This window comes from Drosophila guanche, unplaced genomic scaffold, assembly GCF_900245975.1.
Source record: "Drosophila guanche unplaced genomic scaffold, DGUA_6, whole genome shotgun sequence".
Taxonomy (NCBI): Eukaryota; Metazoa; Arthropoda; class Insecta; order Diptera; family Drosophilidae; genus Drosophila; species Drosophila guanche.
This window is the reverse complement of record NW_022995747.1, coordinates 7354556-7379408: the sequence shown is the minus strand read 5'-3', so window position 1 is coordinate 7379408 and position 24853 is coordinate 7354556. Positions and strand designations below refer to the sequence as shown.

Genomic DNA, 24853 nt, shown 5'->3' with positions numbered 1-24853 from the left:
AAGCCAATTAAGTGAGAAGTTTCGTGACGAAGTGGACTGCACTGCCCCAAAGTTTCCATTAATGGAGCTATAAATGTCAGAGAACTGTGCCTAAGTCGATCAGTAGAAGCTTTCAGTGGATTCCGAGAAGATCTCAACATGTTCTGGCAGCGGCTTATTCTTACTTTTCTAGTCCTTTGCATTGTACTTGTCTCTGGTGGCTCCGAAGAATTTGAGGAACTTGAGAATCCGATGCTTCTGCGTGTAAAAAGTATGCTAAAGGAGCGCAGAGGTATGTTAAACACAGATTTAACCAAACACGTATGATACAATGATTTCCCAACCGCTCAGCAATCTGCTATAAAGGACCCTCCTATGGAAGTTGTAAAGGAAAACGCAAAATGTGGAATTTCAATTTCCGAAGCAAAAAATGCGCTCCGTTCACTTTTTCGAATTGTGGAGGAAACCGAAATCGTTTCCACAGCCAAGATGACTGCGAGAAGTTTTGCAGCGAAGAACACTGGAAAACTTCCGATGTATTTTCTAAAAAATAATCATTTTCCTAGCTAAGAATATGTATATATCTATAATGAATCTATTTGGCTCAACTCAGAATTTCACAATCCCACTTATATGCGCTCAGCCAAAGCAAAACTATTATAAAAAGATTCAAATTTGTTTTGAAATACATCAATTCCAGAATCTAAGTACAAGGTCGTCTCTCCCTGTGTGTGAGGATCCAAATCAGTAAAATTACTAATGCAATTCTCTAAGCTACAGCCCTTTATGGCACAAACACTTTGCCACATGAAAGTTGCCAACAAATTGGCCACTTATTTTAAATGCCAGGTGGAATGGATCAGAACTTTCTTTTTTCAATCATTTCATTTATTTCGTTACAATTAATGGAACTATAAATAGCACAGGCCTGTGCCTCTGTAGGTCAGTGGATTTCAGTGGATTCCCACGAGAGATCTCGCCATGTTCTGGCTCCGCCTTGCTCTCGTTTCTCTATTCGTTTGGCTCGCCTCTGCAAAACTCAAAGGGAGGAAAGAAGACTTATACTCGAATGCGCAGGATGAGTCTGAAACTATGTTATATATTAAGCGCAGAGGTTTGTTAGCCAAATATTGCCGTAATAACTAATGCATGATCCGGACCGTTCAGTATTCTGCAGCCAAGACCCTTCTTATGGCGCATGCAAGGGAAATCGCTCCTTGTGGTACTACAATAACATCGGCCATCAATGCGAGCGCTTTATCTATTCGAACTGTGGTGGCAATCAAAATCGTTTCTACTCCTATGAGGAATGCGCTAATCAGTGCTTTGCGGCTCCTGCTAAGCTTAGAAATCATTTTCCCTAAAACTAAGATCAATATTATTATTTGCATTAACATTATATTGGACTTACATGTTTTTAAACTTGTTTAATAAAGTTAACTTACTTTACGTCTTATTTTAATAAAAAAAAATCAACAAAGTTGACTACCTCCTCATTTCAAGAACTAAGATAAGTAAATACAATAATTATCAACTAAAGCGCCGTCGATAAGAGTGTGATTCCCGCTGACTAATCGGTAACATTTATTTCATTGCTCATTGCTTTTCCACATCAAAGTTTTTATTCCACTTTTGAGAAACTTTCCTTTTTCTTTTGTTTAACGGACTACGCGTTATACGAGTAAGTATAAATGCCAGAAACTCTTTGCCAGAATTGGTCATTGGCGTGTCGTAAGTGCTCAGAAAATGCTCTGGCTGCGCCTCGTCATTTTACTTCTTGCTGTTTGGAATGTGTATACAGACGAAGAGGATAAGTCGGAGGAAAAGGATAATGAGTGGAAGAAACAGTTACTCAAAAGTTGGTTACTCTTATACATACTTACTATATTTACTAACTAAAAATAAATTTACTTCGAACAGATGCCTGCCGCAATAATCCGGACTACGGCAGATGCAAAGAACTTCAGGCAAAGTGGTTCTACAATAAGCAACGAAATAATTGCGAGCCTTTCATATATTCGGGCTGTGGGGGTAACCACAATCGGTTCAATGGCTATAAAGAATGTGTCGAATTTTGTCGTTCATTCCATAGATCGAAATCGAAATAAGGATTTGGTGGTTTTAATAAAAGAGCCGTAATATTTCTCATTTAAACATAAATCTAAAAATGTATCTAAAACGTAAACCATTTAAATTTAAAATAATATACAATTATTTAAATTAAAGTGAATTCTATTTAATTTCAATATTTTGTTCCATAATATTTTTTGGTGTCACGTTTTTTTTGATGATTTGTACATAAATACTTATATATAAATATCCCAATATTTGTTGGAGTCCACCGCTTGGACGTTTAATTTAAAGCGGTCGACCGACTTCTGGACACACACAGAACTATTAAAAACAAGAACCAGTTGGTACTTATTATTACAGAAAACACCTCACTAATTGGCTAGTGCTCGTGCCCACTCCATGGCACTATAAATTATAGTAGACCGGGCTGAAGCCTGCCATTGCCTAGCCGTGGGTACGACTCAGATATGTTTTGGAGGCGCCTTACTCTTGCTATTCTAGCCGCTTCGCTTGTGTATGCTAACATCGAAGAGATACCTCCGGAGAAAATAGTGAACATGGAGACATACGTACGCAGTGGTTTGTTGCCATGAAATATTCCCTGAAAAGTAATCAAAAAAGTTCTTCTCCGCTCAGCTATATGCAGCCAGAGTCCGTCGTATGGCAGGTGTAAAGGTCGTCGTGTTATGTGGTACTACAATTATCATCGGAGTAAATGCGAGCATTTCGTCTATTCAAACTGTGGCGGCAACCCTAATCGGTTCCCCAAATATGTCGAATGCGTCAAATTTTGCCGTCAACTCTAAGATGTACATAGAAATACACTGTGAAACATACAAAGAGTATAAGAGTTCTGTACGGCTTTGAAAACTACAATTAAATATACTGAAATAAATGCGCGTGGCTTAACTGAATTGGTGCCTGCATAATTACTTTGTTTCTCGGAGATTTTTTCGTACTGAGTAATGCAAGCCCAAGCCCTTTTCTACATGACAAGTTTTGGATAACTTTGGATGCTAAATTTATAGTACAGGTAGGGGAAACTTTTTGCTTTGTAGAAACCCTCTACTTTCATTGGAGTATAAATGCCAGAACTCTGGGACTGTGTTGGTCATTCGCTGGCAGAAAGATCTCACCTGAATATGTTTTTGCTGCGCATTGCAATTGTTTCCATGATCGTTGGTATTGTTTATGCCACCGCAACCAAAGATCCTTTTAGGGATAATTGGTTTAGAGAGCTTCGAGAAAAATTACACAATGGTTTGTTACTCTCAGTTTTACCCAACGAATTAAAGATATAAGTTTACTATCTTTTCAGATGTATGTCTCCAGAAACCTTCCTATGGAAAATGCAAGGGCCATCGTCGGCAGTTTTACTTCAACGCTTTGCGCTTGAAATGCGAGTCTTTCATCTATTCGAATTGCGGCGGTAATAACAATCGTTTTCACAGCTATGAGGAATGCCACGATTTTTGCAAACAACAGGACCCGGATACTATCTATAAATCTTTACAAATGAATGATTGGATATTAGCTAATATTAGAAAATAATTATAAATGGAAATATTCACTAAAATATTAATAATAAAATGATATACGTATGTAACGAAATTGATTTTTTGAAAAGCGTTGAGAAAAACACGTGAAAATATTTGTCATGATCATATTAGCAGTTTCTTAATAAAGAATGACGAAAATGTATCTCACGGGTTTGGTAAATTATTTAGTAAATGAACAAATATTATCTAAGAATGGTTTAATTTTTAAATCAATAAGGGGAAATATAGAAAACAGCTAAAGCCCTTTTGAAGACTCTGGATGATGGTACATTTAAAATGTAATAATTTTAGAGGATATTTCAGGAGAATTTAAAATGCATAGCTCTGAAGTCTTATTTATTGTAGATTTCTGTAAAACTAACTGAATACTTTGTATAGAAACAGACATGTCGACTCTGTTCTATTTATTCATTCTGTCATTTATTTTTCCATTTCTGAAATATTTTATTTTAGAGATGGTACATTTGTATTCAGCCCATCCCCTTGGTTTACGGATCTTATGTGCCGTGGAAATGAGTACAATTTGTTCTTGATGAATCGTTAACACCTTTAATGTGCACACCTTTCCCACATCAAAGTTTCGGATCAGCTCGTTTGCTAAATTAAGAATCCAGGTAGAGCTAAGTTTACATTCGTGAGAATACATTCATGGATACTTTGATTGACGGCCAGTATAAATGCACCGGTCTGGACATAAGTTGCTCAATTGCTTACCGTGGGTGCTGTGAAGACTTTAAAATGTTTTGGCTGTGCATTGCTCTTTTTTCTCTTGTCACTCGGCTTGTGTATACCCAAAGCGTGGAGGCTTTGCCAGGTACAGTTGTGATAAAAGATATATCATTTAACATGGGTTTGTTTTCTTGAGATTAAATGAAAAAATGTGCCAAAAAGACAATAATAACTTTCCGATCCGAATAGATTTTTGCCTGCTGAAACCGTCTTATGGCGCATGCAAGGGACATCGCACTCAGTGGTACTACAATTCATTATTGAATAAATGCGATGTATTTATCTATTCGAACTGTGGTGGCAATGAAAATCGCTTCTACTCCCTTAGAAATTGTGACAGGCTTTGCCGAAAACACCGGGTTATATGACTAAACAACTGGAATTTGATGCAGACTACCAATGAAAAACTTACGATTGTGCCTTATATACTAAATCGCCCACCCTTTCTTTTTGCACGCCTTTCAATAAATATTATACATCTTACAGCCTAAAAAAATATTTATATAAAGACAACAGCTTTTATTTGTGGAGAAAACAGAATGTGTGCTGACTAATAGCCTTCCCTTGGATGGCACTATAAATGTCAGAGACCCGTGTCTGAGTTTGCCATTGAACTGCCGCTGGTTCTACAAATATATCAAAATGTTCTGGATGCGTCTTGTTGTGTTTTTTTTAGCTGCTTCACTGGTGTATGCCAAGAAAGAATCCTCGGAGGACGTATCTGACAAGCTAGAAAAAAAGAAACGTTTTGGTTTGTTACCCTGAAATGTTTTAAAAATTGATTACAATTGCTTTCTGTTTTGCACAGCTATCTGCAGCATGCGACCTGCCTATGGCAATTGCGGAGGACATCGGTTACTGTTTAATTATAACATCTACCGGAATGAATGCCAGTTGTTCGTCTATTCGAACTGTGGTGGAAACCAAAATCGTTTTTACAGCAATGAGCAGTGCATGAGTTATTGTAACGGATAAGGGTTTATTAGACGTTAAATACAATTAAAGATTTAATTTAAATAAAGCTATTTCTAATAAATGTTGTGTCTGCACAAATGTACGCCTAAAATTAAAATTATGCCTTAATTAAAATATCTGTACAAGGAATTTAAAACCCATAACAGAAAATATCGTTGGGCTTAGTGAACTAGTTCATTGTTTCATTCATTCATTTCAATTACACGGACTCACTGCTCTAGGAAAAGCTTACTTATAAATACTACAACATCTGTTGCACTTCAGCTCAGTTGCATTCTAACCTTCTAGGGACAAATTGGAAAATATGAAATATTCTCGAGCATTACTTGGACTATTGCCTGTGCTTGCTGCTTTTATACAATGTGGTTTGGCTCATGATCCGTTGCAGATGGGTAAGATATAAGCGATATCATGGAACACGGATATAATAATGGTGACAATTCTTGCAGGGATTTGTGCAATGCGTCCCGAGTATGGAAGATGCGATGGACATACAATGGTGTGGGCCTACGATAAAGACAATAATGAATGCACTCTATTCACTTACTCCAACTGCGGTGGCAATCGTAACCGTTTTTCAACTTATGAGGAATGTGTCAACACTTGTGTGATGTTTGAAAAAACTGATGAATATAGATATAAATACCACAATTAAAATAAAAGATATTATTTTCAATAAATATATATTCATATAAGATGGAAAACGTGGTAGAAACATCTCTCGTAGGTGCGGATGAGCTCAATGGCTTACAGTAAAAGTGGGGACCGAGAATCTTAGTTTTCGCTAAAGAAAAAGAAAAAAAAGTTCTGTATACCTACATGTCTACATTATCAGCATTGTGATATTTGGTTTCTCTATTAGTTTTCCAATTTCGACTTTGTACATACGAGAAATGCAGATGTTCTCCGATAGCAACTTAACTCATTTCAAATAATGACTCGGTGTAATAGACCCAAGCACATTTCCATTTGTAACAAAATGAAATATTTTGTAAGCTATAAATATCCCAAAAACAGCTGAAATCCAGTTCACTTTACATTCTGAGTTTGAGGAGCGATAATGCGAATGCTCGGAGTTTTACTTGGCATGTTGGCCGCGTTTGTGGTTGTTGTTGATTTTGTAGCCAGTGTTTCATTGAGAAAAAGTGAACTCTTATATAAATGTGATACGGATAAGGAATTAATTTTGTGATTTTGTATAGGGGTCTGTGAACTTCGTCCCGAGTATGGAGAATGCAAAGGACATCGTTTGATGTGGGCCTACGATGCGAATCGAAAACAATGCCGTCAATTTACATACTCTAATTGTGGCGGCAATCGGAATAGATTTTCTACCGAAAGACATTGCTTTGAGACTTGTGAGGATTACACGTATATCGAAGTCTCAGGCCAATGGATGCCAATAGAGAGAAATTAGAGTAATCGTTATTTTATTCATTCATCTGCAGCAAAGTCACCGAATGGAATAAATGCTTGAATTGCTAACATGTCGACCACTTTCAGTACACACGTTTTGTTGGCGTCTGGCGGTTTTTTTGGTACAACTCATAACAGGCACCCAGCATTCGGGTTATCAGCACAGCACTAAAAAAAAAAGCTCTTGTCTAGTATTGCTTTCTCCCACGCACCCACATACACATGCACAGTCACACACACAAAATCAATTTGGGAGGTGGTTGGGACACATTCGATTGTCAAGGGCTGGGCAAAAATTTCGTTGCTTGCTGGCATTTGGAACGGGAGAACAGCTTTAAAAGCAACCGCCACTCACTCTCATCTGCGCTGCAGCCGAGGCGAAATGAAAGCTCAAGAAAAGTTTGTTGGCAATTATATGCATTACTCGTAGAATACAAGGGTATGTTGGGTTTGTGAAGAAATTTGTAACAGTCTGGTACAAAAGAAAATAATTTTTAAAAAAGCTGATGAAATTGATTGTAAAAGCTTCATAGTTTAATCATTTTGATATTTTAATTGACATGCTTCTTCTTCTTAGTATTACGCTTGGTAATACATATGGTATCCTCAGGTCGTATTATGAATTGAAGCATAACTGCTGGGCTTTGTTGTTTTTTTTTTGTATATGCACTTTGTTGTGTGCTGTGCCGTTAAAGGCATAAATCAGTTGGAAGAGGGCAAAATGTGCAAGTTTACAGTTTGACCCCTCTCCTCTGGGCATCTCATTCCACATTCCCCCGCTCCACCCTATTCACCAAAGCACATTACGAGAATAGAAGCAATGGCAAAGGCAATGGCAATGGCGAATAGCGAAATCAAAGAATAAAGTCACGCAATTTCAATTACAAATAAACGCACATCCAGATAAATGGCAAATGGTACTCTGTAGAAGAGAGACTGGAAGGTGGGGTGTCCTGATGGTAACGATACATGTACATATCCCCTTGACTATACTAATAATAATAATAATAATAATAATGAAATTGTGATAAGCTGTGCGCCACAAATTGCACGCAAGTGAGACGGAGAGAGACAATAACTTAAACCGTTAAGCGGCAGATGAAGCGGCATCAAATGCTGCCAGCCGCCTAGCGATGGGTACGTGACACGATATCGTGACAGTATTTTGGAAATCATGGAAAAAGTTCCTGTTTAATGCTTGTCTACATCAATTTTGGCATTATCAGATGAAATTTGTATATTTTGTACAATTTGTTTTGTGAAAGTACTTAAAAATCTCTTTCTCTGCTTTAACTAAAACCCATCTCTAGTATGATGTTGGCCGATGCTCAGGTCCCAGGTTCCACGTTGTCCCAGGCTGCTCAAAACGTCGTCATTCTGGCTGGACAGACTCTTTGCCTATCCTATCCAATGATGGCAACTTTTGACGCATGCGCGCATTTTGTTGCAGGCAACATTAGAGCAAAAGTGCTGCTGGGCTGGGGCTCGGGGCTCGGGACGAGTTTTGGTGTTGGCCAAAGCCAATTAATATTCGCATGATCAAATGGTTAACGCATTTAGCCTTATACAAAACCAACAAGACATCGCTTGGCCGTCCGTACCGCAAACCGGCTCACATTAAACTAGCATTTACGCGTATGCCTTTGTGTAACTGATCGCGCGCGCGCTCTCTCCCTCTCTGTCCCTCTATGCAACTAGCTGTCTCGTTCTGCTATGGTGAGGCCAGTGTGGGAAAGTGCGCCTTAATTGACATCATGAGGCGTTTAAATGGGAAGACCTGACCCGTCCAAGAGTTAAACAACTTGTGGCTTCAGTTAATTATGTATTTATTTAGTATTCTCCATCAATTTCTGTTTTTGCTTCGTTTGTAATTTGTATTTATTTCTCTTTTATGGGGGGTTTTTGCTCTTCGGATTATCGTCAGCTTTCAATTTGTTGTATATTGTGTATGTGTTTGTATATATTGTTTGTTTGTTTTTTCTTATTCAATTTCATTAGTTATGGGCTAGAATATGATTTCGCATATAGCTTATTAAAATTGATTTATATCTGGGATGAGCAGGAAAAGGAGTAGGAGCAGGGTGTTGTCTTTATGGCATAACAAAGTATTGAATTGCCCAAGAGAATTTGGATTAAGATGATCTTTAATTATCTTCGTTTTTGTATTGATTAGGTAGGTACTTAATGGAGTCTGTTGTACCAGAAGCAGGCTAACATTTAAAGCATTTGCATACATCGATAGAGTAGAATCATGTTGAGAATAAATTATGAATACAATTGCTAAATAAAACATCAACTCAAGAGAATGATTGAGAGGATAACAACAACAAGGCCTGGCCTTAAACCAAATACAAAATGTTTCACAATTTAACAACTAAGGGACTAGTTAAAAATTCCATTCCTTTAAAAATTCGTAAAATATGCTCCAAAAATGATACTTAAAATTGTACATTCATTAATACTTATGAAGATACAATACTCTCTTCACATCGATGTAGTAAACTTTCATTAATGATGATTTTGTAAGCAACAATTCGCTTATAACTTGATGCGTTGTCTGTACTTTGATTTGATTCGATTCGCTTAAATATTCAATTAAAAATTATATAACAACACACGCATACATATCGGTATTACATAGGTATTAATCGTATGTATATAGTATATAGAGTAAATGTGGATTAGCCAATAGATTATAGATATCCATGAATGCGGGATATGATTTTTGCATTGCTTTTGTATTTTAAATTTACTTTTAATTTAATTTCAATTCTTTGTTTGTTCCTATTGGAACTGTGCAGCATTCAACATCGATAAAATTGTTTAATAAGCCAATATATTTTTAAATTTGTTTGTGTTTCTCAATGGTTTTGTCTGTTTTTTTTTGTTTATCTTTTTAAAAATTTGCTAAAACATTTTCATATATTTCGTTTCTTTTTTTTTTGTTTACTTTGTAAATGCAATTATGTTCATATGCTTGGTTTTTAAGAGGGGAAAAATTAAAAATGCATCTAATGATAATCTCCATATGAATGTAAGCTGTTGGGCTCTGTTTTTTTTTTATCATTTGTGGAAGTTTTGAAGCTCGAAAAAAGCCTTGGGTTTTTGTTGTGCGTTTCTCTTACATTGAAAAAATTGTGCCTTTTGTTAAGAGTCTTTTTGTTCTATTCGTTTTGTAGTTGTTCTTTGGCCATTCGAAAATGTTTTTATCTTTTTCTTTTTCTAAATAACATTTCGTATAAAATGCAAGAACTACGATCTGGAAGTTGTGTAGTTACCGTATTACAAAAATTCCATCTAACTAGAGCTTGAACAGCGCCCCATAGTTGGTGAGGCAAAGTAGTTTGGAGCAGAGACTGCGACTGCGACTGTGTTTGGGATTGTGAGTGAGATTTAGATTGAGACTGCGACCTGGCCTGAGTGGTGCCGGTGTGGGTTGCTTGGCTTCTGCTTGAACTACGGCCAGGTCCTCACTCTATTTCCCACTACAGTACTCGCCCAGCAGCATGCCATTATCCAGGAGCAGCGCTGGCGTGGCGGCAATCCCATCGCGCAGCGCCAGCTGGTAGGCCACCTCGAAGGCCTGTCCCAGCGTCAGTATAATCTCACTGGCCAGGTCCTGCATGGCGAAATAAGAGAAGTTTAGCAAGGGGATACCTTCGAGCTGTTGTTACTGGTTTTACTCACCGTGCTTTGAACCTGAAACACGTGGCAGTAGTGCAGATCCTGTTCTTTGGTGATGTAGGCAAAGTGTCGCAGATCCTCCGAGTCCTGGCAGGCGCAGTTGATGTTTTGTATCTCATGCTCGCAAATGATGCGCTACAAGGAATATCCATATACAGATAAAGATAGGGTAGAGCTCTCTTTTATGGACTTACCTTGCTGCTCACATCGATAAACTCTACCCCGCGATGACTGATGGCCAGGGAGAGCGGTGAGCCCGATTTGCCTTCACCCTCGCTAGAGGCTTTCAGCTTTTGTATGGACTTCTTAGTGGACTCTGTGCCACGTAGTTCTTTCACAACCGTTGAGCCGAGATACTGTAAATATTCTTTAGCTTTAGTTTTCTCCCATGAGAGTGGTGCAAGGATAACCCCCACCTGAACCTCGTAATTGATGTGCTCGTTGAGCAACGTCTGCGCCGAGTGGCGCCATTCGGTGGTCCGGAGATTGGCTGGCAGACCCAGCAGCAGCTCTGTGGGTGCCCGTATGTGGAGTGGTGCAGTGGATGGCACGGCTTTCCTTGCCGGAGGAGCCGGTGGTGGTGGTGCAGGTCTTCAGGTGAATATGAATAATGTAAATGAGTAGAGTTCCTTTTGGTTACTCCAAAATTAGCTCTATTCTTACCGACTCTTGCGATAGCCCGTTATAGAATTGCGATGCTGCACAGGATTGGGAGGTATCCTGGCTGCTACCACCTCCTTGTTGCTGTTGCCATTCGTTGTCAGCTGATTGGTTTCGTTGTTCTCGCCCAGCGGCGTCTTCAGAGACGCCTTGGAGTCGCTGTCCCGCATCAGTCGGATGTAGGCCAGGGACTGCAGGATGCGTCTGCGGTGGCCCAGCTTGTTGATCTCCAGCACCGTCTGCAGCTCCACATCCCACACACCGCACACGCTCTCAATGGTGTTGTACAGATGTTTGCTAAACGAGATTTAAAACGATTTGTATGGATAATTATTGCGAATCGGCTATGCAACTTACTTGAAGAACTCTAGGTACTCGGGCAGGGCGATGCTGTGGAGCCACTGCTGCAGCGTGGCGACACCCTGTTGCTTATTCTCCTGCTGTGTCTTGCTGGGCACCTGCGGCTGAAACTCCGCAGGCGGCAGAGTCTGTACAAAGCGCAGCAGCTTCGGCGCATCTCGCTCGGGAATGTGCAGCAAAGGAATATCAGGCTCCTCGAAGACATTGTGCTGGAGAGAGCAACATGAAGGTACAATTTCTTGAAGTTTGCTGCAGCTGAGCACAAACTTACCACAAATTTGTAGTTATCATAGCCATTCTCGAAGAGCATCCTCTCCAGATGCAGCAGTCCAGCGTTTCGCAGACGCGTGGCCAATTCCCGACGCTCGTTGGGCACCTCCATGTCCTCGAAATCCAGCTCAATGTCGTGTGTGGGCGTGATGCTGGTGTTTAAGATGCCGCTGCCAAAGTTCTCAATGATCTCCGAGATCTTCTTGCGTGCCTCCTCCGCATTGAAGGGGCTGAGCAGGTTGATCGAATTCCGTGTGGCCGCCGAGTGTCCGCTACCCGGAGACTTGGCAGGGGACTTTCCAGCCGATTTTGTAGGCGATTTTGAGGGGGAACGTCTAGGTGCCACGGGAGCTGCCTCCGCATTCGTTGAGGAGTTGCCATTGGCCTCCAGCGTTTGAGGTGACGGCTGTTGCTGCTGCTGTGCTTGATTAGTGGGCGTCGTCGGGGGCTTCATGAACTTTCTCTCCGGCACAGCTGGCTTGGTGGGTAAAGGAGGACGCACACGGGGCATGGGCTGCTGCTGCTGCTGTAGTTTTCCCTCCTCTGGTACCTGTACGAGCACCTGCACCGTTGGTCGCTGCTCTCTGGGCTGTGAGGCAGCTCCCTTGAGCAGACCCGCAAAGGGAACATCACTGACAAACTCCTCCACATAGTCCGTGGAGTGGGACAGGCTGTGGTCCGAGGAGCAAGAGATGCTCGAGCTCAAAGAGCCCGAAGAGGGTGCCGGACAGCGGGGCACCACTGTCACCGCATCATCGTAGTCGTAGCCGGGCGTGCCCAGCGTGGGCAGTAGCTTCGAGGGCGATGAACCCGTCTCGATCATCAGCTGCTGTGCCGCCTGCAACTGCAGCAGGGCCGAGCGACGCTTGTACTCCTGACTCAACGGACGTATCCTTTCGTGGATGGTGCGCTCCGCTTGGCTGGAGCTGGGCGGCGGATGATCCGGCGTCGGTGGCTGCTTGTAGTGGGTGGGACTGCTGGGTATCTGCTGCTTGGCCTCGCAGTTCTCATCGGCGGCACCACTCGATTTGTTGGCTGCATTTGCGCTGCAATGGATTCGAAATTATTATTTTATTTCCAATCGATTTCCCATTAAGGATTTCCTCACCTGCTGTTCCGGTTTCGCTTCAGCTTCCGGTTGGGATTGTACGACTTCAGGGTAGCACTCTCGCAGGACTTGAGCAGCTCCTTGGACAACTTGGTGGTCGCACTTCGCGGTGCCGGAATGGGCCGCTTCATGGAGCTGGTGGCTGGCGATTCGCCGCTCGAATTCGGCACACTTGTCTCGCTGTTCAGCTCCGAGCTGCTACACTGCCGATCCAGCATGTCATCTGCAAGATTATCTTTATAAGTTGTGACCCACAGTGGCAGCTCTTATTAACTCTACTTACTGCTTGAACTGATGCTCACTGCCCCATCTATGGCGGAGCGTGTGCTCTGCCTGGCACTGGCATAGAGCCGATCGCATCGCTGCCTTTCCCTCAGCTGCGTCTCATCGAAGCTCATGCCACCGACACTGCCATGGCTCTGATGGGAGTACGGACTGTCGGTGGGTGGCGGACGCCGCAGATGCTGCTGCTGCTGCTGCTGTCCCTGGCCGGAGCTGGGGGAGCTGTAGCTGAACTGCTGGCCCGATCCGGCATGTGTGGGCGAAACGGAGAGATTCCGACGCGGCGGCTTCTTTGGCGGACCAGCTGGGGCAAAGGTGCTCATCTGGAGGGGCTGGCCACCAACGCCACCAGTGGAGCACCGAGAACGAGGTGAGACCGATGCCGGCTCAAAGCTGCTCAGCGAAGACGAAGGACTCACACTGTAGCCGCCAACCATTTCGCTATAGCAAGGAGACAACATAGAGCAAACAGATAGAGACAATCCAAAGCAATCCGATCTCCCATACTCACATCTGACTGTGCAGCGGAGAGTGCGCATTGAGATCCTGGTAGAAACGATCCTCAGGCTGCAGGGCACTGTCCAGGGACTTGCCGCCATTGTAGGTGCCAGCCCCATTGCCGGCACTCAGGCGTTGCTTGCTGTAGCCGGACTGCTGCATAGAGTGCGAGTGGTTCAGCAAGTGGTTGTTCGAGTTGAAGTGGTAGTGGTTGCTGCTGTGCTGCGGCTGTTGCTTCAATTGGCTACCCCGCCCAGAGAGTGGTGGCGGTCCCGTGTGCTGTCTGTAAATCACCTCATCAACCTCATCGGTGTCCATTTGATGGCGAAAGTCTGCAAAGAAAAACAACGACATTTTTTGATTAAGAACATAATTTAACAATTAAAGAAATGAGAACAAATCACGCCAATAATTACTTAGATGCATTTCATGTATCTTAAGTTATTTTAAGTGATGGGAAGAATTAATAAATAATAAAAAAATAAAGTCAGGCAATTTACGGACTTACGGACAAAGGGATGAACTTAGTTCTGCGAAAAGATAGCTATAGTTCTTGGAACGACATAAAAAACAAGTTGATCTTGCACCACAAAGATAAACACACTTGAGGATCAAAGTGGAATGGACCTAGCACTTATCTCTTTATGTGGTACACTCGCTCCTCCACGAATGGGGTCAACAATGTTTCTGTGTCGTTCCTTTCAGATAACTTTTACGTATATAATTGCATTCTCTATGAGTACAAATGATTAATTTGTGATACATCTTAAAGCTGATTTAGTTTGTGGTTTGTTCGACAAGGATTACTTATACGTACTGTTGATCACTGCCACTATATGCTTGGTCACATGCGGCGGAAACTCGCGCAGAATGTCCAGGGCAGTGCGTCCTTCGTTGTCGGTGGCGGATAGATCGATGCCAGCCCTCAGCAGTGTCCTCACAACATTCTCCTTGCCGCACAGCGATGCCTCGTGCAAGGCCGTGCCCGAGGGCGTCAGCAGATTAACACTTACGCCCGCCGCCAGCAGCACCTCCACGACGTTCTTGTGTCCGTTGCGGCTGGCCAGATGCAGGCAGGTGTGTGGAAAGATTGTCCGACTGGGGGAGGCCGGGGACGATGGCGATGGCGTACCCCTCTCCATGGGCGCCAGGTGTGCGATCAGCTCGGGATGGGCGCGTATCAGCATTTGGACCGCCTGCAGGCGGCCGTACTGGGCGGCCAGATCTAGGGGCGTTTCTCCCCGAGAGTTTCGCATATTGGGATCCGCATCGTGGCCCAGGAGTAGGGCCAAAGCTCCGGTGTGTCCATGCTGGGCGGCACAGTGCAGCGGCGTCTCCTGCTCAATGGTCTGCAAATTGGCACTGGCCGGTCGATAGGGATGTGTGAGGAGCAGTCGCACAATGTCCGTCTCGCCGGCCCAGGCAGCCAGATGGAGGGGCGATGAGCCACGGGAGTCTGGTAGATTGGGCGAGGCATCGTGGGCGAGCAACAGCCTCACAATATCCTCGTGGCCATTGAGGCAGGCATGATGGAGGGCCGAGTAGCCGCCGCTATCCTGTACGTTGACTCCAGTGCCGCGACGTAGGCTGGCGAGGGGTCCGACTCTTTTAGCCTTCTGTGTGAGGACCTTCTCGATGTGGCTGATGTTGCCGTTACGTGCCGCCTCCAGGAACTCCTGATCCTTGCCCATTGTCGCTGGATGCGGGAAGAGGCTGTAAATGGATTCTCGTTAATGGACTTTCATACACTCTTAATCGCTGACAGGTTTCAAGGACCAGCCTTCCAGTCCCCCCCTCGCTGCCCTGAGGTGCTGATTTGCTGCAAATGAATTATGACTGTCAAGTGTGCTTCATTAAAACGCCGGCGGCTTTGTGTTACGTGGCAGGCGGCAGGTCGCCTTTTCTCTAATGACTTTTTGCATGTCTTTCCATTTAAGCTCCGGCTCGTACCCGTCCCTATCCAGCAGCCCAGAACAGTCTGCTTTCCACCCACTCAGGGGATGCCATTAAAAAAATTGCACAATAAGACACCAGAATGGGGTTGGTGGTGCGTTCGCACAGCGAGTGGAGCCTTGCTCCTGATGAAGTGCTGTTCACGCGCTGGAATATCTTCGAGTATCTTTGATATGTGCTACGTGACACAGTCGTGACAAGCACCATGGGAGCTAAATGCCATTCTCACATGCAAATCTCTGATATGAAATTCTCTCAGCAATGTCTGATAAGAAAGAAAGTGTTAGAAAGTAGGGGAAATTTATCGGAAATACCAGAAATCAAAGTGATTTCGGCTTGATAAAGCTAACATATTGATGTTGTGGTCTATTTGTTTATTTGTATTAACTTTTTCTGCTATAAAAGAGTAAGTAATTAATGTTTTAGGTGAGTTTAAGATAACGTGATATGGAATTTGTGTTATCAAAAGTGGATTGCTTTGATAGCTTGAACGGAATGTGGCAACTTAAGAATGAAAGCTACAGATAATTGCTGCTGGGAATGCTAGGAAAATCTACCAAAAGTTAAAGGAGCTTGCATGAGGTATACAAATATATAAATATGTACTATTGTATGTATATATATGTAATATATACTGTTTATTTTTGTTCCTGACAATCTACAGACAGATGTCTGATAATGTTAGCCTGCCACACCATATACTCGGTTTCGTTTTCTATTTCAAAGAGTGATGCATCAGCTATACGAGTAGCTAAATGGCAGAGTGTGAAATTACACAAAAAGCAATCGCATTGCTGACTGATAATAAGATGAAATCATGGAGAATTCTACTATAACTCAAGCAAGTTTGTCCCATTGTGCAGTTATACTTGTGGGAAAGGCATTGGGCTCTGACTCTGCAACATGATAACGCACGTTGTGTGCGCCTAAAAGCAGGCTGCCCGTCGTCTCGTCGTGTCCTGTGGAGTCGTGCTCTGTCCTGTCCTGTCGTGTTGTCTGTCCTGCCACTTTTCAATGCTTCAATGAGATAAATACTGGTAGAAGGCTGCAACAGATAATCACCTGCTTACACACACATTCACACACACACACACACAGAAGCAACCACAAACATGGATATGTACATGTCTCATTTATCATACTATATACTATAAAATTCAACAAAAGGTAGGTTAGGCACATCCTGCAGAGGCAGGGGTACAAAGAGAGAGAGAGAGAGAGCGAGCGACCCAGAGAGAGAATTGTATAGAGTGCGCCTGCTCTGCCGCGCCCACCACCAAGCTTTGTGCTCCACTCCCCCATACTACTCGTACTATGCTACACCCCAGGAGTGGAGTGCTTTCCCTTACCCCACTCCCCGCTGGCTATTCATAATTTTTCGCCAGCAAACTCTGAGGCGTGTCAGGAGTAACACCAGCAGCTGGAGGGTTGAGACGGCGTGGGCGGGGGTTACGGAGGATGCGTTTAGGCCAGGCCAAAGAAAGGCAACGGAAATTGAGGCACATTAGAAGCAGACGCTTGACACCACAGCAACAACAACACAAGCAACAACGACAAATGTCAATTGGCAGTAGTTTGCATGTCTCTTCCCCCCACACCACACCACACCACACACACCCTCATAGAGAGACCCCGAACATAATTGGGTCAAAGGATATTGACCCTAAGCAGCCATAAAGCTATAGCCAGACAATGTGAATGCATATGGAAAACGTATCTGTCAGATACTACTCGTACTCTCGGGTGTAATCCAATGCGAAAACGTTGACAGTTTTGTCTGGTAAATCGTTTCCGGTGCTGTCTGTCCAACTGTCTGTTCATTCATTTGTGAAACTCGGGGAATACACAGACAAGCAGACACAAACACACACACACACACACACACACACATTTGTTATTGGCATTTTCGGTTAGTGCACTTAAAAGGCGTGTACTCTCGTACTACCATATACACACACGCACACACTCTTGCAGATGGAAGTACACACACGCACACACACACACACTTTGAGATACAATCACAGCCACTTGGCAGATACATTTTCTGCCTTGCAAGACCAACAATTTTCGCTTTTCTTTGAATTCGTTGATTTCTTTTCCATCTACCTTTTTCGCTTAGTTTATTTGGGAAGTATTATTTCTATTTCGCTATATACGGCACGGTATAAGCGAGTGTGTGTGCCGTTTTGTAGACTTTCGTTTCGTGTGGGCGGACCGTCGTGTGCCTAGGGGACCGACTTTTCACGTCTTGTTTAATTTAATAAATTTTGTCATTTGATTTCGTTTCGTTTCACTTGGAATCCAATTTATTTCATTTGCTTGTCTTCATGCATGGTGCAGCATGCCCCATCCTCATCGTCGTCGTCGTCGTCGTCGTCCAGCAAACATTTCTAGCACATTTTCCCATTTGACGAGAATGGTTTGGTCTTTTCCGTCCGCCTCTCAATTCTCGACTCCCCGCAATTCTGATTCTGATTCCGATTCCGATTCCGCCCTACGATACCAATTTCCGACTCCGCTCCGACTGCACAACTCTAGTCTGCGACAGCGACTGGGTCTCGGTCTGGGTCTGGGTCTGGCGTTAGTTCCGTAATAATTTCGCTCTCCGTGGCACTCCGCTCCGTAGTGCTGTGCTCAGCTCTGCTCTGCTCCCCTTCTGCCACTGCCACTGCCACTGCCAGTGCCACCATGCGCCGTGCACTTTGGCTCTTGTGTGCAATGTATTCATCCCATCCGCTCGGGAGACGACACCAATGAAAGTTTTTCTTTTTATAACAGTATTTCTCTGTTTTGTTCATGGGAATACAATACATTTTGGTTATGGTTTGCCTTTTGCACCGCTCCGCGCTTTCACTCGATTGTTTTGCCTTCCTGATGCGGGCGAAAGAGCGGGGAAAGCAGCCGGAGAGTGTGCTCAGAGTCGGAGAGCCAGCGAGCAATGCAGAGCGATAAAGAGAGTGGGAGAGCGCTCTGAGAATAAATACAGTTTTGTTTGTGTTTATTTAGACGATAATATGCTTTTGTTTACGTATTTTGATGTGCGAAACTGACAGACGCACAGCCAAAGAGCGAGATAGATGGAGAAAGCCCAGCACAGGGCACAGAAAGAGAGGGAACGATAGCGCCAGTGTAAGAATGTAAGAGTGTAAAAATAGTTGCAGCTTTTCTTTACATTTCTGTAATCATGCTGCTGGAGGAATGCACTGCACCAGCAGTGAAAGAACCAACGCCTTCCCTTTCGTGTTGCCATGCATAAAAATAAATGTTCTATCTCTGAAATAAGTTGTATTGGATTACTGCAACGATCGATCGATCGTTGAGTTGATAAATGATCCGACAAAGAATTTATGATGGTATGCAGCATGTGGGTGTGGAAGGTGTTGAGTAAGTACCGATCTGTTGTATATCTTTCCCAGAATCTTGCAGCTCGGGCAGTTGTTAGTTTATTATTGAAACTCTTAGATATATGGATGTGCATTCAGGGAAATGCACTGCAGTGGCGAACACCCATGGCTAAAGTTCAGAGAGATTGAATGAAATATCCGCCTACAGCTTTTAGAGTCTTACATCTTAAATTTGTATGTACAAACTTATTAGTAATATTATTGGAAACTTCCAAATTAAAATAAAAAATTATAGGATTTGTGCTTACATCATTCATTTATGATTTTGCACTGAAATATTTTTCCAAAGAACTTTCACTGTGAATACTTTAAAGTTTAAAGGTTGTCCGAAAACGGCCAAAACGGAAATCTTCAAAGTAGCTTCAACTCAAGTTCGTGTATCGTACGAGTAGCACAAATAACACGCGTACTGACCGAATCTAAGATCATAAAATGTTGTACCCCATAAAAGAAACACAAGTAAATACTCTCGTCGTAAACAAAATGAGTAACTTTCTGCTGTTATTTTCTTCTCTTTACCTGGCAGTATTTGTTGTAGTTGTTCTTTGCTGTTTTTGCTGGCCCACTGAGCTTTCGTGTGCTTATATTCTCTCTCTCTCTCTCTCTCTGAATATGTCACTCAACAGTGTTTACTTTCTCTCCCATGCTTTCGCTCTCTCACTTCTACGTCTCTCTCTCTCTCTGTGCGTGACACATGCGCCGCCCAGAAACTTTCTTATCAGTGTGTTTGCTCTTTACGAAGCAAAGCTTCGTTTTTCAATCAGCTGTTTGATAAGAGCCGCCGCCGCTTAACCCTTGGTTGGCCCTGTGCCATGAGCTTTGGCCGTCGTCCCCATGCAGATGTTGTTGTGCAATGACATGGACAGGGACATAAATTATGGTTCGCATGACTGGCAACGTGACTCACTTGGTCAGCCTGAGTCTCAGTCTCAGTCGCAGTTCCAGCTTTAGCTACGTTTTGTGGGCGGACACATGCAGCGAGGCGCACTGTTGCCGTGTTGTGGCATGCCACATCTACACATCTATATACACACACACAAACCAACAAGCCCGCAAACAAATAAAATAGACAGACGACCAACACCTACGACCCACCGCATGAGTTTTCATACTCAATTGCCGCAAATGCCACAAATATGTGTAATTGACTTGAAAATGCGCCAAGCAAATCAATCCGCACACAAGTCCACCCGCTGTCCACTCTGTCCACCCAGTGTCCGCTCTGTCCGTCCGACCTCAAGTGCAGCGCGTGAACTCATTCTCAGTAGTCCGTCCGTCTGTCCGTCCGTCCGTCCGTCCGGTCAGCAGAGTGTGCGGCACGCTCCGTTCGCTCTCTGGCTGGCTGGCTCGTTCGTTCGCTTGCTGTGTGATTGATGAATGTTGCATACATATTTTGGACGCCGTTGGCTGCCACTATTGTGTGGCATTAATGAGACACTGGCCATTTGTTTTGCCATTTTTTTTGTCTTGCGTTTTGTTTCCATTCCAGCTGTTTGCTGAAACCGAACCGAACCGACCTCTGGGTGCCTTACCAACTGAGAATTCTTTGAATGCAGTCCGCCCTGCTCAATGCACATTTCCACCCATTTTCAATTGTGGAAACCGTAAAATGTAACGGTTATTATAACTCATCGATGAAGTGTGGATAGCAGTGTCGCGCAGTGCAGCAATTAGAGGCGCATTATGTGGGCTTCACAAATATTTGGCGGGACTTAGAGATTTAGTATCTCTTCGGCAAAGGAGAAGGAATAGACACAGATACAGATACGAGGGCAAGTACAAGCGCTAGCGGAACTGTTTATTACCATAAATAATTGTCAACGCCAGCCAAAGAAAACGTCAACTGATATACAGTCATGGCCCGGCCCGATCTTGGTTCAGTTTTGCTTTGCTTTTGGCTTCGTATTCATTTCAGTTTACAGCACACTTGAAAGGCTCCGGCTCCAAGCCGACGCCGCACCCTGACGTCATTTGCTGGTGGGTGCAGCCAGCAGCAAGCAGCAAGCAGCAGCCTCCAACAACTTACGAGTCCGTGGCTCTCGGTTGTGGCTGTGGCCCTGCATTGCTCATAATAAAGTCATTAGATTGTACCAGCATCGTACTCGTACAATTTTGAGGCGTTAATAGTTTAGTTCCGCTGCATTGACTGCCACAAAGCACTTCCGCATAGAACAAATTGGATATGAATTGGGGATTAGCCATGCACCCATATAGCGATTAGTTTTGGAAGGTATATCCAAGAGGAATAGAGCACCTGGATCTATATTTTACTTCAATAAGAGGAGTACACTTTTATAGTTAATCATTTTATAGTTTTTTTTTTCGTTACATTCCAAAATTAAGCGGAATCTTACGGCCATACCGGTACGAAGTCAGGACTCGGGTATGGGTCTTTGTCTCTGACATTTTTGATTACGTTATCTCTGTTCACAACGCATAATTTTCTACACTCCTTCATAGAGCTGAAGCGATTGGTGTTGCCTCCACAGCCGCTATAGAGATATTGCACGCAGACATTGTTCTCAAAATCGTAGCCGTATGCCTTTAAGAATTTCTTGCATCGGCCATAAACGGGTCGGAACAGGCAACTCTCTGTGGGTGAAAAGAAAACCATTGATGGCTACATTAATGTTATCAGATACTAATTAAAAACCCACCTTGCCGAATGGTGAAGTCTACAAATAATTTGGCATAATCGTCATCCATCGCATGCTCTGGCAATGCACTCAGAAGAGCCAACAAAATTGCGTATAAACAACGTTTGAGCATAGTTGAAGCTTCAATGTGCTACTGACATTCACAATTGCCAGAGTTTTCGTAGTATCTAGAGCTGTGAAATAGCTAGAAATACAATACTTAACCAGCAGGTGATTGATCAGCCATTTGCGATTTCCTTTAAGCGTAACCTGAGCTGAGCAATATTTATATTTCTAGACCATTTATTCAGTGGAATTGTGCTGCTTTCCACTGCGCCTTTTTTTGATGGCAAACTAATTTCGTTCTCACAGAACGTCAGGAACCAAAATGATGACAGGGCCCTGAACCGATTGGAGTGCAGCCTCAAATTGAAAGATTGAGTGCGCCCAGCCAGTCGGGCAGCTAGGCAGTCCGTCATCCTGGCTGTCCATCAGTGCATGGGGGCATGGGCTGTGTCAGTCACTTGTTGCAGACAAAATGTTGCTAACGATGTTGCCTCTGGTCTCCTGGCTTTTGCGCCGCTCGCCGCTCTGTGGCTATCTCGTGTCATTGTCGCACGACTCACGACGGTGATAAATAATCATCAGTCAGTCAAGTCAGTCAGTCGGCGAGGCAGTCAAGTGCCCCTCTATGCGCTTCTAATTAAGCTCTTTGGCAATTGCACGTACTTGTAATTGCATAAAGGGTAACGGCACTTGCTGCTCTCTGTCTGGCAGCTCCTGCCACTGGCCAAGCCCATGCCCATCGATTTGGGGTCTTACTTCTTGTTATTATCGCCATCGATGCTGTGTCTCTCTTTTTGGGTAGCTCGCCCCTGAGCTTGCCCATGGACTGATAGCACAAGTTGGCAATGACATTTCAATGCATTTATGATGGTTATCTTGGCCAGCAGAAGCAAAAGCAGAAGCAGAAGCCATGCCTGCTGCTGCCATGCCAATTGTCAGACTAAAAGAGAGAGATAGAGAGAAGGTTAAGCTAGAGCTCTCTTTCCCTGCACTGATTTAGATAAATTGCGCACGTTTTTTAAGGCAGGGCCACAGCCTCAGCGAGCGTCTCCTCCTCCTCCTCTTTCTCCTGTTGTTGTTATCAAAACAACTTCATCAACGACTCATTGATCTTTTGGTCAGGTCGAGGCTTATTTCTTATATTTTGCGCTGGCCAGCGCTTAATTGGCCCAGTGATGGCCGTTTGATAGGCCCCATAAGCAGTTTTTAATTAGGACTGGACTTGGCCAGCCACCGAACAAAGGATGCCGACCAGCTGCAGGGCTACCCACTCATAACTCAAGCAAGTCTATGCAGAGAGGGTACACAGGCTGGGGAGAGTGGCAGGGGCCTCTTTGATTTATTTGGGGCATGGCCGAATTAGCATACAATTAGAGCAAATGCGCAATGCGCAATGCGCAATCCGAGCCTTTGGTTTATGCAATTTATGAAATATTTATGGCCATGTTCATAGATAGATGAATGTATGTTTGGGTGTATGTATCCCAGGCATTATGCAAATTGCTTGCGTTACAATGTAAATCTGAATGCGCGCACGCGAGCATCCGTATTGATATTAGCCATAAACCAGCATTCGATGGCCACATAAATATATAGTTTTTCTTTTCGGCCTTTTTTTTTATTTCTACGATTTTTCTATTATTATTTTTGTTGGTTGGTTGTTGTTTTTTTTGGTGTTGTTTTTGGAAAGTTTACTGCTACACAGCGGGCATTTTGGTGACCGTTAAATGCCATTAGCCAGACGATGGCCGAGCGGCATTGGCAGTGGCATTGTTGTTGGCCGCAAGCCGCAGAGGTAGCCGCCACAGCAGCAGCAGCAGCAGCAGCAGCAGCAGAGGAAAATGAAGCAGGTGCGCAATTGTCAATTTTCCTGCTGCTCGCCAGGGATGGGGAGCAGGAGATGGAGATGGAAAATAGGCGCAACAAAGAAAACAATCAATGGGTAGGAAAAACTGCACGGATGGCCAGCCACAACGAAGATAAAATACGCTAAAAGTTACACCAGAAGACGAGACTTAAATAAATAAGAAATGGAAACGCGAATATTTCTCTTAAAATTATTATTTGACTTATTTCATTATTTAAATTTGAATTAGAATTGAATGAACTTTAGTTACCCTTTTTGAGAATAATCTAAAGGAGAACCGAGCAAATATTCCGCTAGAGATCTTCAAACAAATATTCGTCTAGCAAACAAGCAACCAATTTATCAGGATTCTGTTTGGCTAAGCCCAATGTTTCGATACTCTTTTCAGAGCTTAGGGTATTTCTGCGGCTCGAGTTGTCTCTTTTTTTATATATTTGCTGGCCAGTTTTTCTTTTATCAGTTGCATATCGGCTTGACATAGACATAGTAAGTAGCTTTTGTTGCTGTTTTTCCTGCTGCTGCTGCTGCTGCTGGATGTTTCTCTGGATGGTGCGGCAGCCGGCTGTGATTATTATGATTGTCCAGTGAAGCATGGAGGATGGCTGTGTCTGTGCCAATGTCGATGGGGATGCCGGCTTTGGGGTATTGTCATGATTTATGGTTTTTTCCTAGAGGAGAAGGAAAGGCAGCCAGAGAGGGAGAGAGAGAGAGAGGACCAGGAGCAGCAGCGAGAGAGATTGGCGCTTGTTCTACGATCTGTAGTTCAAAGATATCTCTATATGTGGCTCATACACATACACATGTTCCCGTTCCCCGTATCGTTGTCACAGAGCTGTGCTGCTGGCCAATAATAATAAAAATAATAATAATTTGCTTGATTTATGATTGGAACTTGTGACATCAATTTGGCAATTGCTGTGCACAGATATGCAGATATTTGAAGCTCATAAAGTAAGCTATTGGAAGCTACCTAAGCTGGTTGTCAGCTCTTACCTATCTCGGAGCTGAAGCTTTCGACATCCCTAAGCAATCTTCTTAATTATGGACAAATTCTTTCATTATAAGCTAGACAAAAAAGGCTAAACTTTGAGCTTATTGTCTCTGTCAGCTTTCTATGTCAACATGACACTGCCCTGCCTGCTGCAGACCTGTTGATTTCAGGGAGAGTCGGGAGCAAAAACACATAATAATACCCGTACTCGTATGCCATAAAAATATCAAATATAATTGCGTGTGTCGTGGCCACTTGAGATGCTGTCGGGGGGCCCAAGCCGCGATCGCGGACAATGCTCGTTATCGCAATGTCACCGATAAATTCCAATACCCAGAGACTG

The 24853-nt window shown here is 43.4% G+C and overlaps 3 protein-coding genes and 2 long non-coding RNA genes across 8 annotated transcripts; 3 read left to right on the top strand and 2 right to left on the bottom strand.

Annotated features, from left to right (window-relative positions):
- Positions 1–1713: 1713 nt before the first annotated feature.
- LOC117583385 (protease inhibitor-like) lies at positions 1714–2159 on the top strand. Its single transcript, XM_034271670.1, has 2 exons — positions 1714–1837; positions 1900–2159. The coding sequence occupies exons 1-2, from the start codon at positions 1726–1728 to the stop codon at positions 2085–2087; spliced, it is 300 nt and encodes a 99-aa protein (XP_034127561.1). The 5' UTR covers positions 1714–1725; the 3' UTR covers positions 2088–2159.
- Positions 2160–5550: 3391 nt separating this feature from the next.
- LOC117583014 lies at positions 5551–5832 on the top strand. The gene is made up of 2 exons (XR_004573772.1): positions 5551–5707; positions 5765–5832. It is a non-coding gene; the product is annotated as an uncharacterized LOC117583014 (long non-coding RNA).
- Positions 5833–6342: 510 nt separating this feature from the next.
- LOC117583013 lies at positions 6343–6833 on the top strand. Of its 2 annotated transcripts, XR_004573771.1 has the most exons (3): positions 6343–6460; positions 6518–6767; positions 6819–6833. It is a non-coding gene; the product is annotated as an uncharacterized LOC117583013 (long non-coding RNA). The 2 variants fall into 2 exon arrangements; XR_004573770.1 differs by lacking the exon at positions 6819–6833 and having other exon boundaries at positions 6518–6802.
- Positions 6834–9781: 2948 nt separating this feature from the next.
- LOC117583012 (ankyrin repeat and SAM domain-containing protein 1A) lies at positions 9782–18174 on the bottom strand. 3 transcript variants are annotated; one of them, XM_034271162.1, is made up of 13 exons: positions 17653–18174; positions 16480–16483; positions 14411–15313; positions 13607–13925; positions 13097–13536; positions 12814–13048; positions 11707–12751; positions 11433–11644; positions 11079–11372; positions 10832–11006; positions 10610–10771; positions 10419–10550; positions 9782–10350 (listed from the first exon to the last, which is right to left on the bottom strand). In XM_034271162.1, exons 3-13 carry the CDS (start codon positions 15282–15284, stop codon positions 10207–10209), a joined length of 4032 nt encoding a protein of 1343 aa, XP_034127053.1. In that variant the 5' UTR covers positions 15285–15313; positions 16480–16483; positions 17653–18174; the 3' UTR covers positions 9782–10206. The 3 variants fall into 3 exon arrangements, with proteins under 3 accessions (XP_034127053.1, XP_034127056.1, XP_034127054.1); XM_034271165.1 differs by having other exon boundaries at positions 12814–13036; positions 17653–18173; XM_034271163.1 differs by lacking the exon at positions 16480–16483 and having other exon boundaries at positions 14411–15306.
- Positions 18175–21300: 3126 nt separating this feature from the next.
- Positions 21301–21728, bottom strand: LOC117583235 (tissue factor pathway inhibitor-like). Its single transcript, XM_034271456.1, has 2 exons — positions 21608–21728; positions 21301–21542 (listed from the first exon to the last, which is right to left on the bottom strand). Exons 1-2 carry the CDS (start codon positions 21717–21719, stop codon positions 21301–21303), a joined length of 354 nt encoding a protein of 117 aa, XP_034127347.1. The 5' UTR covers positions 21720–21728.
- Between the last annotated feature and the right edge of the window lie 3125 nt (positions 21729–24853).

Coding starts and splice junctions, on each gene's coding strand:
- LOC117583385 (XM_034271670.1), top strand. CDS start 1,726: ATGCTCTGGCTGCGCCTCGTCATTTTACTTCTTGCTGTTTGGAATGTG. Junction 1,838..1,899: donor GAAGAAACAGTTACTCAAAA/GTTGGTTACTCT, acceptor TACTTCGAACAG/ATGCCTGCCGCAATAATCCG.
- LOC117583235 (XM_034271456.1), bottom strand. CDS start 21,719: ATGCTCAAACGTTGTTTATACGCAATTTTGTTGGCTCTTCTGAGTGCA. Junction 21,543..21,607: donor AGACTTCACCATTCGGCAAG/GTGGGTTTTTAA, acceptor TTTCACCCACAG/AGAGTTGCCTGTTCCGACCC.
- LOC117583012 (XM_034271162.1), bottom strand. CDS start 15,284: ATGGGCAAGGATCAGGAGTTCCTGGAGGCGGCACGTAACGGCAACATC. Junction 13,926..14,410: donor TATAGTGGCAGTGATCAACA/GTACGTATAAGT, acceptor TTTTCTTTGCAG/ACTTTCGCCATCAAATGGAC. Junction 12,752..12,813: donor AAGCGAAACCGGAACAGCAG/GTGAGGAAATCC, acceptor AATCCATTGCAG/CGCAAATGCAGCCAACAAAT.